This window comes from Biomphalaria glabrata, chromosome 6 (genome assembly GCF_947242115.1).
Source record: "Biomphalaria glabrata chromosome 6, xgBioGlab47.1, whole genome shotgun sequence".
Taxonomy (NCBI): Eukaryota; Metazoa; Mollusca; class Gastropoda; family Planorbidae; genus Biomphalaria; species Biomphalaria glabrata.
In genome coordinates, this window is record NC_074716.1 from 12,937,860 (window position 1) to 12,953,252 (window position 15,393).

The following is a 15,393-nucleotide window of genomic DNA, read 5'->3' on the forward strand; positions in this document are numbered from 1 at the left end:
CTAGATCAATAAAATAATTTAAATATTGTTAACGTGTTGATCTGTGCATGCGCCAGGTAGACTACATTGACTCCTCCCTCACAGTTTAGGTAAGCGATTCTTTGAGTGCTGAAATCTTTTCTATTCTTAGGTCACTGCAGCCTCAGTGGGTCCTGCACTTTCATAGGCACTTCGCTAAGGATGGGTTTGTTCAGACGCTTGTTACAGGAAAGGAATTGTCTAACAACATGAAAGTTGTTGCAATCTTTCCAACCAAACGTCCAAGGAAAAGGCCGTATGATAAATCGGTGGATAACTTCACAGCTGGAAATGCTACAGATGACTACATGATAAATTTCTTCAACAGATATATGTGGGCGAGAATTAGCAAATGAAATGGAATCTTAAAGGGATATTCTACCAGATAACCCAAATCCCGGTAGAAATTTTAGCTTATCTGTCCACTAATGAAAGATTCACTGTATTCCCAAACTACTTTGTTGCACTCAGAATATTTTAACAATACCCGTAACTGTGGCATTTGGTGAAAGAAACTTCTCGCGCCTCAAACTAATAAAGAATTACTTGAGATCAACAATTCACGAAGATAGATTTAACAGTTTGGTAATTTGGCTTTCTGCCAGATAGTCTTTTTAGGAAACTTTAAAATCCCTTTTTTTTTGCCAGTCCTTTAGAAGAGATTTAAGAGATTGCTATCAACAGGGCACTGCCCCCATGTCTTAACAATTCCGCTGACACCATGTTTATCCCTAGTACTTTGTTGTTCTATAAGAAGCGAATATCCGCTGTAACCTCTTCTATTGTAATTAAGTCTGTAGCAAATGTATATATTTAATAGTCCCTTCCTAGTCTTGAGCTATGGCTGAATTCTGACCGACTGGTCTTTAAAAAAAATAGAGCAAGAATTATTTTATTTTAAAGACAAGATGTATACGACCGATAAATTTTTTTTTGTAAAGGAAGATAACCGAGAAAATATTACCAGGACTCATTTGCATTTACAAGTGCTCTCCTCCTGTTCTGACCCGTGGTGTTTTTACTTGTCATCAAGTCGATATCAGGGCAGCGCAAATCAACACCATGTGATCAATGAGCAATTCATTCACACGAACTGGACTCGCTGTCCTCTGCTGTAACTTTAGACGATTTACCACGGCCATTCACTAGGTCAAGATAGTCGAACTGAGTTCTTTCTCTAATCGCCTTATTTATGTCACGGATATTTTCATTTCCTTTTTTTTTTCTCCTCTGGTTACAAAATACGTTTCACATTTTCTTCCAGACATAAGCTTTATTTCTTAGCAAAAATGTAGCAAGTCTACTGTGAAATAGACATGGATCTTTTATGACGTCAATTCAAATGTGAAGCAAGGGCGGATCCAGATCTTTTGAGTAGGTGAAGATTTAATTATTTTAATCAATCGATTTTTGTGTAAAAAAATGGAAGTATTTTCAAGCAACAAAGAAAGACAAATGAAAGGTCGATGGTTCAGAGCCCAAAGCAACAAAGAAAGACAAATGAAAGGTCGATGGTTCAGAGCCCAAAGCAACAAAGAAAGACAAACGAAAGGTCGATGGTTCAGAGCCCAAAGCAACAAAGAAAGACAAATGAAAGGTCGATGGTTCAGAGCCCAAAGCAACAAAGAAAGACAAATGAAAGGTCGATGGTTCAGAGCCCAAAGCAACAAAGAAAGACAACTGAAAGGTCGATGGTTCAGAGCCCAAAGCAACAAAGAAAGACAAATGAAAGGTCGATGGTTCAGAGCCCAAAGCAACAAAGAAAGACAACTGAAAGGTCGATGGTTCAGAGCCCAAAGCAACAAAGAAAGACAACTGAAAGGTCGATGGTTCAGAGCCCAAAGCAACAAAGAAAGACAAATGAAAGGTCGATGGTTCAGAGCCCAAAGCAACAAAGAAAGACAAACGAAAGGTCGATGGTTCAGAGCCCAAAGCAACAAAGAAAGACAAATGAAAGGTCGATGGTTCAGAGCCCAAAGCAACAAAGAAAGACAAATGAAAGGTCGATGGTTCAGAGCCCATAGCTGTGATGATCGTTCAAATTAAATTTCTTTAAAATTTCTTTAAAATACAAAGGAATAGAACCAAAGCTTGGTGGCTGAGTGGTACAGCGCTTGGCTTGGGAACAAAAGGGTTTCCGGATTGGAATGTAGGGTAAGCCTAGTAAACATGTTCTTGGGTACTTGACATGTTCATGGTTACTTGACAAGTTCTTGGGTAGGCCTAGTAGACATGTTCTTGGTTACTTGACATGTTCTTGGTTACTTGACAAGTTCTTGGGTAGGCCTAATAGACATGTTCTTGGTTACTTGACATGTTCTTGGTTACTTGACAAGTTCTTGGGTAGGCCTAGTAGACATGTTCTTGGGTACTTGACATGTTCTTGGGTACCTGACATTAGTTTGAGAAAGTAAAGGCGGTCGCTCATGTGACAATCTCGTCAACCGTCGGCCATAGAAGCAGATGACCTTTATTAGAATTTGCAAGGCATAAGTATGTTTGGGAATCGCCAGAATGCGGGCCGTTTATTTGGAGGGGGGAAATTAGAATAGGCCTACTATGTGGGAGAATGGTACTTGACGCAGGTTGTAATTTAAATAGTTGGTTGCGACCGTTTTATTGGAATTAGAAAAGAAAAAAGGGGATGTAGAGGGGGGGTTTAAGTGGTCAAAATAAAAATATATTCTTGGAAATGTATCAACAGGCGAACTGGTGTTTAATGCTTTTAATATTTAAAACATTGAACCATAACTCAAATACAAAAAAAAAAAAAAAAAAAAAAAGTACTATACTTAGTAAGACCAGATAAAGGAAAATGTCATAATGTTAGCTGCAAAGAAATATATAGAATTGCTCCTTCTTCCCTAATACCGTTAGAGCATGAAATGGGTTGCCTGAGTCAGCCAGGAAACCCAATGACTTGAGAGCTTATGTCTCTAATTATATGCGCGACTATATAAACACAAGGATAGAGGAAATACGTTTGTAGAAACGTCTGTATAAGATAAAGCTTCTTACATTTATTTCTTTGTAAGTCTCGTTTTATCCTTCTAAGAAAAAGCTTTTAACAAACTCTTTCTATGCTTTTAAATTTTCACAGTCTTAAGAGGCCTTTGAAATAATTGTAAGAATTAAACTTAAAATAATATTGATTTGTTTCTTATTGCACTCTACTGAAGAAAAAAAAAGAGCACTTGAGAATTGAACCTATGTTTATTAAAATGAAATGCAGATTTAGAAATATTGCTTACGTGTTAAAAAGTATTTGATAAATTAATTCCATGGGATAAGTTCGCCTGTACCAAACTGGGAAGCCTAGTTCAATACTGCGAATGCTTTATGTGCAGAATGCAGTGGACCGTAAGGGCAGTAATTCAATCATTCTTAAAAGCAAAGATTGACACGGTATTATCCCCCTTAGATACACACTCTCTCTCTCTCTCTCTCTCTGACCTTATCTTGTGTTTTTTTTCCCTCTCCTCTATTATTTTTCTCCTCACCGTATATGTATCCTCTTTCCTACCTTTTCTTAAACTCGTTTTTTTCTATCATCATTCTTAGATTAAGCGTGAACCTCTTCGTCTACAGTTCTGCCCATGGAGGGGAGAAACGGTTACTGCAAAAGTAATTAGTTAGATATCAACTAAACTAGAACATTGTCTGTTTGCAAGTGATGGCAAAATTATTTATTTAGATACATACAAAACTGTAAATAGATATATCTAGACATTGGCTTCGATTCCAAAGATTTGACATGAGTGTAGTATTTCAGATGACCATGCAAACCCCGTTGCGACATGCACATTTTGCCACACCTAATAGACAAAGCCGTTGTCGGCAGACGGTCTACTTAAGTTGTCTTCCGACGTTTGCTCCTTTCTTCGGTAAAGGTCCCTTCTATAAGTTTCAGTCCTGCGACATTTGTGAGAGCTCTTCAGCTGTCTCTTTCAGGGGCCATCTGCTTTAAGTAATACCAGTGAGGGCAAAATGGCGTCCGATTTGATCTTTCTAGCACCTCTGTTACACCCCCCTCCTTTGAGTTCATCTCATAAAGATCGCATTTGGCACACCGTCGTCCCCTCATAGGAGTAGCATTCATCTGTCCCTTAACTTTCCTCGTTGGGGTGCTGTTACGGTCCTTAGCAGGCTATCTACCATTTATTCTTGAGTCAACGCGTTCTTCGTGCTCCTTCCACTGTGACCTTGACAGATGACTTTTGAAAGTGCTGGATCATGTTATACATTGAAGCACTATCCTTAAATAGCAAAGCTTTCTGGTGTATCCGCTGTACGGAATACGGAAGTAGTGTTAATGGAAGTATTTTCAATCTTTTTCCCCCCCACTTTCCAGCACTGTGAACTCAAATGTCTGTCTCTGGTAGCACAGAGACTTGTGTATTTGTAAGTTGGTAGCAGTGATCTCTCAAGAGGGCGTCTTAGACAATATTTGAATAATTTTTTTTAAAGATTCAAATTTTTCTCTTTTATATTTTCCTTTAGGTTTTATTGCAAACTGTGTCACACTATTCACATTACCTTCCCTTGTTTTTTTCTTACCTTATTTTAGTACTTAAAAAAGGTAAACGGGAATTTACATATAAAGACCATTACAAGGAATAGATAACTTTAAAGTATGAAAACCCTAAAAAAAAAAATCAAAATGGCATGCTATACAATGACTGGAGAGAAGGGGAGGGAGACAATCAATAATAATTAAACTAATAAAGAATTGTTGTCGATTCCGATTAATGTGCTTACGATGACCCAGTGATGACGTCGTACACCACGGTACAATTTGACCACAATTGTTTACGCAAATGATGATCGTAATGTCCAAATATCAGCCCAACTGGTTGACCAGGGAACGTGAAAAGGATCAAGACGTCTGTGTGTGGTCACTCAATGAACTCTTTATGTTGTGTCTGCTCGATTTATGTCAATGTTGTCATTGTTTTTATTTGAGATAAAGAGTCCTTGTAATGACAAACTTGCAATAAGGATCACTAAAGCAGTCTTAGTCTTAGTAGAGGTCTTAGTAGAAGTCGTTGAAGGTAGAATGCTCATGACGAAGTGGGTCTCGAACTCAAATCATTCATTACAGAATGAAAACGCCTTTTAAAAAGCAGTATTTACTTCCAGAGGTCTTAATGAGCTGGTTTTTATTTTAGACCCTGATTTGTGATAATACCGCTACACTTCCTATGATTAAAGCGTCCAAGATTCTGGTTTCGGTAAGTTAATGCTTTCTTACAATCTGGGCTGGATATGCACTTGATAAGGCCCCAAGCTAGTTGAGATATGGGACCCCTTGTAATCCACATGAGACAATTTTTCATTTGATCTTTTTTTGAAAATATCACTAGAACCTTTTTTTTTTTTTTGGTTGGCCTATGTGTGGGGCAGTAGGCTAAAGCTAAACTGATTATAATGTTGCCTATTGGTAAGTCCAGGACTTCTTAAAATAGCACAGTCGCCAGAAGCGCTAGGGTTATTAGTGCAATAGTCAACTAAGTTGTCTACTATACAAATGTTTAGTTTTCTAGATACATGAAGTGGATAAGATATGTGGTTAGGTTAGTCAAGACTAGACTTGAAAATATCATGAACAGATTACTTCTCACAATAATACGTGCTTATAGTCCTATTCATGCAGTAGAGTCCAATATATGTGGGTCAAATATTCGAATTTATGTGGTCAAATAGTCCAATATATGTGGGTCAAATATTCGAATTTATGTGGTCAAATAGTCCAATATATTTGGTCCAATAGTCCATTTCGTGTGGTCAAATAGTCCAATATATGTGGTCAAATAGTCCATTTCGTGTGGTCAAATAGTCCAATATATGTGGTCATATAGTCCAATATATGTGATCGAATAGTTCATTTCAAGGGTGGTCAAATAGTCCAATATATATGTCGTATAGTCCATTTCAAGGGTGGTCATATAGTGCATGCTGCTTAGTTGTTAAGAGCTTTCATTTAAGAGGTTAGTAATACAGGACTAACAGGACACAAATATGCAGGTGGCAACTGAGTTTGTGTGGTCATGTCAAAAACTACTCTCATTCTAAATCTTCAGACTCGAAGACAATGCCCTTATTACAATGAATACATTCATTTAGTAACATGAGGTCATTAATACATGGGATAATATGAGTTTGTCCAGTTCATGAGTTCAACTGTACAAGCTTGTGACGAAGTCAGTGTTTTATCTATATGGTGAGGATGAGTTAGTCCAGTATATGGTGTTTATGAGTCTAGTTGTAGAGGTCAGTAGCTCATGCCGTCGGTGAGATGGCCCAATTGAGGAGGTCAAGTTGTTGGTGTTGTTGTTGTTCTTTTTTTTTGTTGTTTTTTTTTTTCTGGTTAGTGATGTTAGTAGTACATGCCATTGATCAGATAGTCCAACCGAGAGTAATGCCGCTTCTGGTAACCCTCATAAATCCTCCTGCTCAGTATGCCCACTACGACCAACAGGAAGACACACCCGAAGGTCAGGGTGCAGACCAGAATAACCACCATCGCCTCTCGTGAGTCTTTGTCTCCCGTCAACGTCAGAGTGGAGTTGGTGTAGTCTCCCTTTTGTTCGGTGAAAGGCGAGTTCTTTTCGATCAAAGAGTTACCTCGTGTCGTATTCAGTCTAGAGTTGAAATCAGAGTTCGATGTTTCTGAAATCATAATTAAAAAATTAGTAGAGTAGAGAGTCAAGACGTTAAGAGAAGTAGAACAAACAGGTCAGGTGTTGGGGCTAGGGTGGTACAGTGGTTCAATTTTATAATTCAATAGATTTAGCTTCAAGTGATCAAATACTTTTTGTTTTGGAAGTTTTGATACTGTATTTTATTTTATTTTTTTGGATGTACGGGCAGCGTAACATAGATATTGAGTTTATTTTCTATTAACTAAACAGTGTTAAGGATACTAAGTTGAACCTCAATGTTGCCAAATAAATGAAAGCTACGAATGGAATTTGATTCTGCAGAGTTAAATATGGTGCACAAATAAATCGTATACCTTTACAATATCTTTGTGTCTATATCTCTCTTTCTATCTTTCCTTTTCACTTATTTTTTGAAGCTCGCCAAGTAATTATATTTTTATGCGCAACAATCTGTGATTTAAAAAAAAAACTCTAATAACAAAGAGTTCTAATCACTAGAAAAAAAGAACCAGAACTCTTACTTTATGCAATTGCTTCCCTTACCTTTTATACCCTGAGCTACGTCTGTGATGATTGCAGTACTTGTGTTATTAGGTGGCCACTCTGTGAAGGCTACCACCTCGTTTTCTTCTGTTTGGTTCGGGTCAAGGTTTGTGTTCGAGTCCGTCGATGAAACTTGTACCAGTGTAGTAGTGTCCAGTTCAGTAGAAGTGGACGTCAAGGCTCTAGTTGGCAGGGGCGTAGTATTTTCCGTTGATTGTGACAGTGGCGTAGATATTGAGGTGCGTGTATCTGAGTTCGTTGAAACTGTTGTTGTGGAATCTGAATAGGTCTTATCTGTTAATGCCTGACCCGTTACGCTGTCAGTGAGAGTAGTAGGTAATGTGGATGTCGACGTGCTGGTTTCATTGGTGACGTCACTTACCAGCTGTGACATTGTCATTGTTGCACCCCCAAAAGTTTCAATCGTTGTCATGACGACGGCTTGTGTTATCGCGCTGCTGTTGACATACTGGTTGGTAGACGCTGTGCTGAGCTCTTCCGGGGTCAAAGATTGATTGCCAGGGGCAGAACTTGATGTTACGTGAGTTGCACTGATGTTGTCTGCTAAAGGTGCTGTGTTCGATACGCTGCTGCTAGCAGTTGATGTGTCTGAAACTGCAGCCGAGATGTTGACACTGTCAGAAGTGGCATAAGACAATGTGGCATCCAATGTCTGTGCTGTGGTCGTGTTAGTGTACAGTGGCGTGTCTTGGCCTAAAGGTGTTGTGTTCGATAAGCTGCTGCTAGCAGTTGATGTGTCTGAAACTGCAGCCGAGATGTTGGCACTGTCAGAAGTGGCATAAGACAATGTGGCATCCAATGTCTGTGCTGTGGTCGTGTTAGTGTACAGTGGCGTGTCTTGGCCTAAAGTGGTGTCAGTACTCACAGATGTTGTGGTGTCAACGTCAAGCGTGGTGGCTGTGCCGAGGGTAGTATCGGCATTGCGAAGGAATAAAGAAACGCCCACCTCTACACGGAAACTGCACGATTTGATTGGCTGGCAATAGAAAAGCTGACACATTGAGTCTGCCTCTTGCTCAGACGCTCTAAAGATGACGACGTTGCACGTTTCTGAAGTGTGAGAAAAGAGAAAGCAATTTCATTAAACAACAAGAAATACATAAAAATACTTTTAAAAAAACAAAGCTTACATTAAGTGTAATTGTATCAATTAGCTTGGGTCAGTCATGTAAGTATATGTATGATAGAAATATTTTTACCCGTTGTTTTTTGTTTAGCTTGTAGCTTTCTCGATGCGCTATGATCCTATCACTTGTCTGGACCAGAGGTAATTAATTAATTTTCTTTGATATCGAAAAAGGGAAATAAATCTTACAGTATTAATGAGAATTGAGAGATATGGCAATAAATGTACAAACAAAAAATTCTATTTGGCTTGATTCAAAACATTTAATTGTAAAAGTGAGGATCAAATTAAATTAAATCTGTACCTGCCTGACTGACAACATTTGTTAGTACATGTCTGAGTCGTTTCCCCTTTAGTTTCAGCTATTGGAGTGCTATTGGTGGCGTTGTCTTGTCCGAACACGGCAACAGGATCTGAGATAGCAGACATACAGCTTTGATCGTCTGCTGGGAAAGCAAGGGACGTTACTGCTGCCAGAATGACATATATGAAACCACTTTCCATTTTATTCTGGATAAGATATAGTGAACAAAAAAATATGGATTTCAAATGCAATCTAGTATGTGTGAACGTACAATTAGAGTACAGACTGCTAGAACTAGAATAAAAGTACAAGAGGCAGATCCAGAACTCAAGTTGAACTATTGTAAACACTGGTTGACAGGACTTAGAAAAACCATTTTTAATCAAATATGATTTGATTTGGTTAAAGTCTAAAACCCTACTGCATACAAAAACAGATACCAAGATATTCTTACAAGTTTGTGAAAACCTCATGGAGAATTATGCATAAACACGAAATACAATTTTGACTCTGAGATCCATGCTCTGAAAGTATAAAGCTCTTCTGTTTCTATGACCCACGGTTCACATGGTCTTATGTGGTCAGCACAATGACCAACCGCTTTTACTTTCCTCAAAAACGTCTCAAGCAGTTCGAATACATTAGTAAATTTATTGAAAATGTCTCCAACTGAACTAGACAATCGTCCTTAAACTAGAGACAGCCTTTTGGTTGGCAACTGCCCTTGGCCCCGCGCCCGAAGGGGGCCTCGCAAAAGGAGATTCCCTTGTCACCGTCAGCTTCGGAAACCAGACCAGGACTGGGGTTAATATCTTACAATTGAAATCTTACCTGCAGAACAATTACAATACATTGTCTAGTCGAACGGCCAACAGTACAGTACCTACGCAATGCACCATGTTTTTTAACAATAAGAAGGCCTGCGACATTAGAAGCGGACGAGCCCGTTAGCGTGATGTGGTACAGGTATCTATAGTCTACGCTTACGGCTCCCGGGCTCACGTACGACACTCGCCCGTTGCCCCGGGTACTACTAAGGCCGCCTCTGCTTAAACATAATTTAATTACATAGAAGTCGGCGCTAAGAAGCTAAGAGCTATTGGGGATTTCTTTGGTGACGTGGCGTTAGTTTACAGACATCACGCGGACTAAACACTTCTTTTAAACACTGCAAGTAGTAAAGACGCATTCTGTTAGACAGTTTGAGATTCGTTAACTTAACGACATTGGACTATTCCCAAATTTTATCAGATTAATTTATCGAGTTATCTAACTATTTAGTCTGCCTAAGTTAATTGCTTTAGTAAAATACATACTTATTTGGAGCTCGCGTGTAATCAGTCAAACCAAGCTACGAAGACAGCTCATAGACAGCACCACCAGTAACAACAAAGAACAATATTTTTGAAGTTAATACGTATTAAACATTTAAGTCACGTGATTTATATCTCTGGGTATATTTTTGTGAAACTTTCTTGTCAGTAATGCTTGTACCTATTGATTTACTGCTCAGCAGATACTTCACATCTGCTACACTATCAGATACTATGAAATCTATGCCTGGTCAGGAAGAAAAGGTTCACTCTCTATTTCTTACTCAAACTTGCGTCATCAAAGCAGACGAATCCCAGACCTATATAAGATATGTCACACTTTTTTAACAAAATTATTCAACAAATTATTCTAACCAAACCTTATCCTTATGTTAAGACTGTTTAATGATTCCTTCATTTTATAAACTAAACATTTAAATCTACAACAGCATACTTTAAAGAAACAGACGGGAGAAATAGAATTTCTATTTTTTATTAACTATATGTTTGCTTTTAAAGAATGGCTGTTGCTACACTTGTGTTTAATAAGATATATAATAATTATTGTTCGCCCTTCAGTCTGTCTAATGCCTCGTACTATTGCCCTTTCTTTAGTCTTGCTAATATTTCGTACTATTGCCCTATCTTCATTCTGCCTAATGCCTCGTACTATTGCCCTTTCTTCATTCTGCCTAACGCCTCGTACTATTGCCCTTTCTTCATTCTGCCTAATGCCTCGTACTATTGCCCTTTCTTCATTCTGCCTAATGCCTCGTGCTATTGCATTATCTTTATTCTGCCTAATGCCTCGTGCTATTGCCCTTTCTTTAATCTGCCTAATACCTCGTACTATTGCCCTTTCTTTAATCTGCCTAATACCTCGTACTATTGCCCTTTCTTTAATCTGCCTAATACCTCGTACTATTGCCCTTTCTTTAATCTGCCTAATACCTCGTATTATTGCCCTTTCTTTAATCTGCCTAATACCTCGTACTATTGCCCTATCTTTAATCTGCCTAATACCTCGTACTATTGCCCTATCTATATTCTGCCTAATGCCTCGTACTATTGCCCTATCTTTAATCTGCCTAATACCTCGTACTATTGCCCTATCTTTAATCTGCCTAATACCTCGTACTATTGCCCTATCTTTATTCTGCCTAATGCCTCGTACTATTGCCCTATCTTTAATCTGCCTAATACCTCGTACTATTGCCCTATCTTTAATCTGCCTAATACCTCGTACTATTGCCCTATCTTTATTCTGCCTAATGCCTCATACTATTGCCCTTTCTTTGTTCTACCTCGTAGACTACTATTGCCCTCTCTTCATTGTACCTATTATCTGGTCATACTGACTACTCTTCATTCTACCGTGCCTCTCGTAGGTCGTTAACCATTGAATAAATGTTCCGAGTGAATCAATTGCTTGCCATAATAATATTGACGTTAGGTAATTTCGTTCGTATTTCTAATTTCAAATGATTTCATATGGAATTACATCCTAAATGTTAAACAGATTATGGAAGTATAGATAAGAAATAAGATTTGATCCAATTTTTAAAATCAAAATTATATTTCTGGTAATCTATTGTAATCTGTATGTTTGAAAATGAAAGCTGGGGGGGGGGGGGGGGTCAAATATTTAGGCCTACCAAAATCTAACCCTAATAGATCGAAGCTCAATATCTGGATTCATAAATACGCGTGGGAGGATATTTTATGTGGATACAAAATATAATGTCAGAAAATGTAAAAAGGGAAATAAAGATTTTTTTAAAAATGATTACCTTATAACTTCTTGTATTGCTGTTGTTTTTATGTTGATAGTTAATCTCGTTATCAAAGATTTATCATTATGTATGTATAATGTATAATATAAATGTTCACGCGTAAACTATTACATTGAAACACACTAATATATTGTTAACTCGCACTAGTAAAAATGTTTTCACACATTTGTCAGTAAGAATGAGCTACACTATATCGAAGTAAACAATTTCATGTGTACATACTCCTAACATCTAGGTTTACTTATTCCTAAATCTAGGTTTAATTGACTGTGAAATCAATGGAGTCCAAACTGTTGCATGCAGTTTTCAATTCAATATTCAAAACGGAATGTGCGCAACGCTGCAGTGCTTATGTGTGTTCTAGTGTATTAGTGTGTGTGTGTGTGTTCGAGTATATTAATGTGTGTGTGTGCTTTGTGTTCTTAAGTGTGATAGACTTGAGAGTAAAACGGATTAAAGAAAAGCTAGATGTAGATAGTTGAAAGGATAAAAAAAAATGTCTGCAGTGACATTCACGTGAATATCATGTTGTTGTTTTTTTGTTTGCCTATGTTTGGTCACACTACAATCCTTTGAAAGCACAATAATAGATGGAGAATAGTCAAGTTTTTGGATTCTATACTAACGGAATGCCGGCTTGATCAGAGAAAGCAACAACAACAAAATCTAGAATTAAATTAAGCCCAAATACAACAACAAAATTTTTTTTTTAATTATCTTCTGAAAGTCAATTTTTGAATTGCAAAATGATCCTACAAAGTTAAATCTAGGTCTATCTAGGGCCGCATGCTTATGAAAGACATAATACTAGATTTACTATTACAGAACTATTTAATTTGATTTTAAGCTAAGCGAAATGTACTTAATTATTACCAAAAGTGGGAACTTATATAAATGAAGCTTACAATAGCTTCAAAGCGATCAATATTAGCCTACATTGTAGAAATGAAAGCTACAGGAAGCTTGACACATTTCCGCTGTACAAAGCTTCCTCTTTCCAAGAAGAGTTATAGTCACTTGAAATACAAACATGCACGAAACTAAATCAGGCGAAATTACACTACAAGAGTGATTTGATAGACCGTACAACTGTACATGTAACAATCATTAGAATGAGACCTATGGCTATACATTACATTATTACATTTAAAGAAAAGATATGCTCTTGTTCTTCACATTCTAATTGTCAGTTGAATGCGAACAAAACTGGTTTCTCCGTTTCGTGGGAATAAAAGAGTTCCTCAATCATTGAAGATTTTTTCTTTATACCTTACTAATCTATTGTATTTCAAGTTCAATTTTTATTTAAGCTTTCAATGAAATTATCTTTCTTAGCCAATGGCGGACAGCGTCATCTTAAAACAAGAACAACATTTTTTTTAATATTATTATTAAAATATGGTTGTATAGTCCGTTCATCCTAGACATAATAAATCTGTGCGACTAGAAATATTTTTATCAATAGTTTTTGTTTAGCTTCTAGCTTTCTGAATGCGCTATAATCCTGTAACTTGTCTGGACCAGTTGTGAAAGGGAAGGGAAGAAGAGGGTATCTTTGTGAATGTTTACACAATTAATTACCAATAGTTATTGATTCTTGTGTTGTCAGGTAAAAGAAATAATTGTGCGAAATCTCAGCTTAATCTGAGATTGTGTATTATACAGAAAGCAACTAAGGCTACTTGAACGCTTTCACCAAAGATGCCTGCGAACGCCGGTATGGACAGAATATAGTGCGACAGTTACGCTCGGCTGGGCATAAATCCAGTATGAGGGACGAACGTATGCCAAAAGCAGTCTTTTTTGGTGAGCTGAAAGTTGGTCGATGTAACAGAGGTGCCCCACGGAAGCACTTTAAAGACCAGCTTACGCGCCAACTTGCTTTGTATTTGTACTATGGGTTTTTGGTACATCGGCACAATTAGGCCATGTCGTGCCCGTAATCCCTAAGTGGTTATTCTCACTTCGTATCACAAGAGCTAGATTTATACAGTTAGGTCATTAAAAACAAGGTATATTCACAGTTAAGATAGTAAAAATGTATTAATTTAAAAACAATCTGTTGTAAATAATACATGTTCACAATTTCTTGCCCTATCACAAATTAAACCTTCGCAGACAACCCCTTCTCCCAGACAAAGCCCAGTACCTTCCAAGGATCGACATTATATTGTTTTTAGGTTGTGTGCTCTAAAATGTTTCCCCCTAATATCCTGGTATCTGGGGCAATCTACTTGCTTTAACTGACATAGAAGAGAGCACCTGGTTGCATGCGGCCTCTGAACGAGACAGTTGGAGGTCACTCTCAAAGGTCGAGGGATACGCATTTGAGACCGAAAAACAAAGCCGCTGCAGAGGACAGACGCAGACAGCGAGATGAAAATCTAAATCGACCACCAGCGGACAATGGTTATGCTTGCCCTGGATGTGGCAAAATATGTAGGACACAGCTAGGGCTGCGTAGCCACGGGAAATACTGCATTCCTCATTAATCTTCGGACTCGATGACAAGCCTTATATAATATACCCCATGTAAAAGTTACATAAATGACACTATTAACTGAAGACAAAACTTTTATTTCATAAGGAAATCTATATATGGAATTGTGTAATGTCACTGGAATAAATTTTTTTTTATACTTTCTACAACATGTTTTTCATGTTTTATTTATTATTATTTTTATTATTATTTTATATATTTTTATTATTATTAATATTCCACAAAATCTCATTCTTTGTTTTGTTTTTCTTCTTTTTCTTTTCAAACTATGTTTTTAATGTTTTCAATGTTTTTATTATTAAAAAGTATCTTGCAGACAAAGCTTTCTTCGAAGATTTCTAATTAATATTATATTTGGCTTGCGTAAGATCTCTAAGAACTAGTTTCATTCCTTACCATATTCGGGTCTGAAGATAGCGTGTATTGGTTGAGAAAATGAATTGTTCTGTTCCTTCGTTGTTATTTTTTTCCTTTCTCGTCATTTCCGGTTTTGTTTGTCTTTTTTTTTAATACTTCTGCGTGGCTATACAGGTGTCCCCTTCATGGTAATTATTCCAAGACTTTACGGCCATTGACATGGCAGATAATTAAACCTTGGATCTCGATAGATTCGCTGATATAGATCTTAATTTTAAAAAAGAAATTTTGCATTATATTATTGTCGCGATATCACGTTTCCTGCAAAAGTCGCTTCTTTAGGCTACAGACTATCACACACTATTATTCACTATATACTAGATCTATATAGACTTTAATAATATTATTGTTAAAGTAGTTATACTTAATTACTTATAGCCTATTGCTATAGTGTATAATTTAAGCAATAATAACTTTTTTTGGAATCCCTAATTCTAAGAGCAGAAAAAACAATGCATCGTTCAATTTCTATAATGTTTTGAAGCTAAACCAACATTAATTGTGTAGGAGTATGTATTTAGTGATCTATGTTTAATACAATCAAAGGCACTCTTGATTCTAGATCTAAGTCACTGAACTATACAAACCAAAGAATTAGTGAGTAATGGACTTACAAAAAAAAAGGTGCTCCAATGTGCTAGTGAATGTCGTCATTATAGGAAATGGTGTGCACATTTATGGTGCGCTGAAGAAAAG

The 15,393-nt window shown here is 37.2% G+C and overlaps 1 protein-coding gene across 5 annotated transcripts; it reads right to left on the bottom strand.

Moving 5' to 3' along the window:
* Positions 1 to 3,212: 3,212 nt before the first annotated feature.
* LOC106052144 (serine-rich adhesin for platelets-like) lies at positions 3,213 to 15,009 on the bottom strand. 5 transcript variants are annotated; one of them, XM_013207437.2, is made up of 4 exons: positions 14,677 to 15,009; positions 8,679 to 8,880; positions 7,224 to 8,294; positions 3,213 to 6,687 (listed from the first exon to the last, which is right to left on the bottom strand). In XM_013207437.2, exons 1-4 carry the CDS (start codon positions 14,677 to 14,679, stop codon positions 6,395 to 6,397), a joined length of 1,569 nt encoding a protein of 522 aa, XP_013062891.2. In that variant the 5' UTR covers positions 14,680 to 15,009; the 3' UTR covers positions 3,213 to 6,394. The 5 variants fall into 5 exon arrangements, with proteins under 5 accessions (XP_013062891.2, XP_055888539.1, XP_013062894.2 ...); XM_056032564.1 differs by having other exon boundaries at positions 8,675 to 8,880; positions 14,677 to 14,999; XM_013207440.2 differs by lacking the exon at positions 14,677 to 15,009 and adding an exon at positions 12,654 to 12,757.
* Between the last annotated feature and the right edge of the window lie 384 nt (positions 15,010 to 15,393).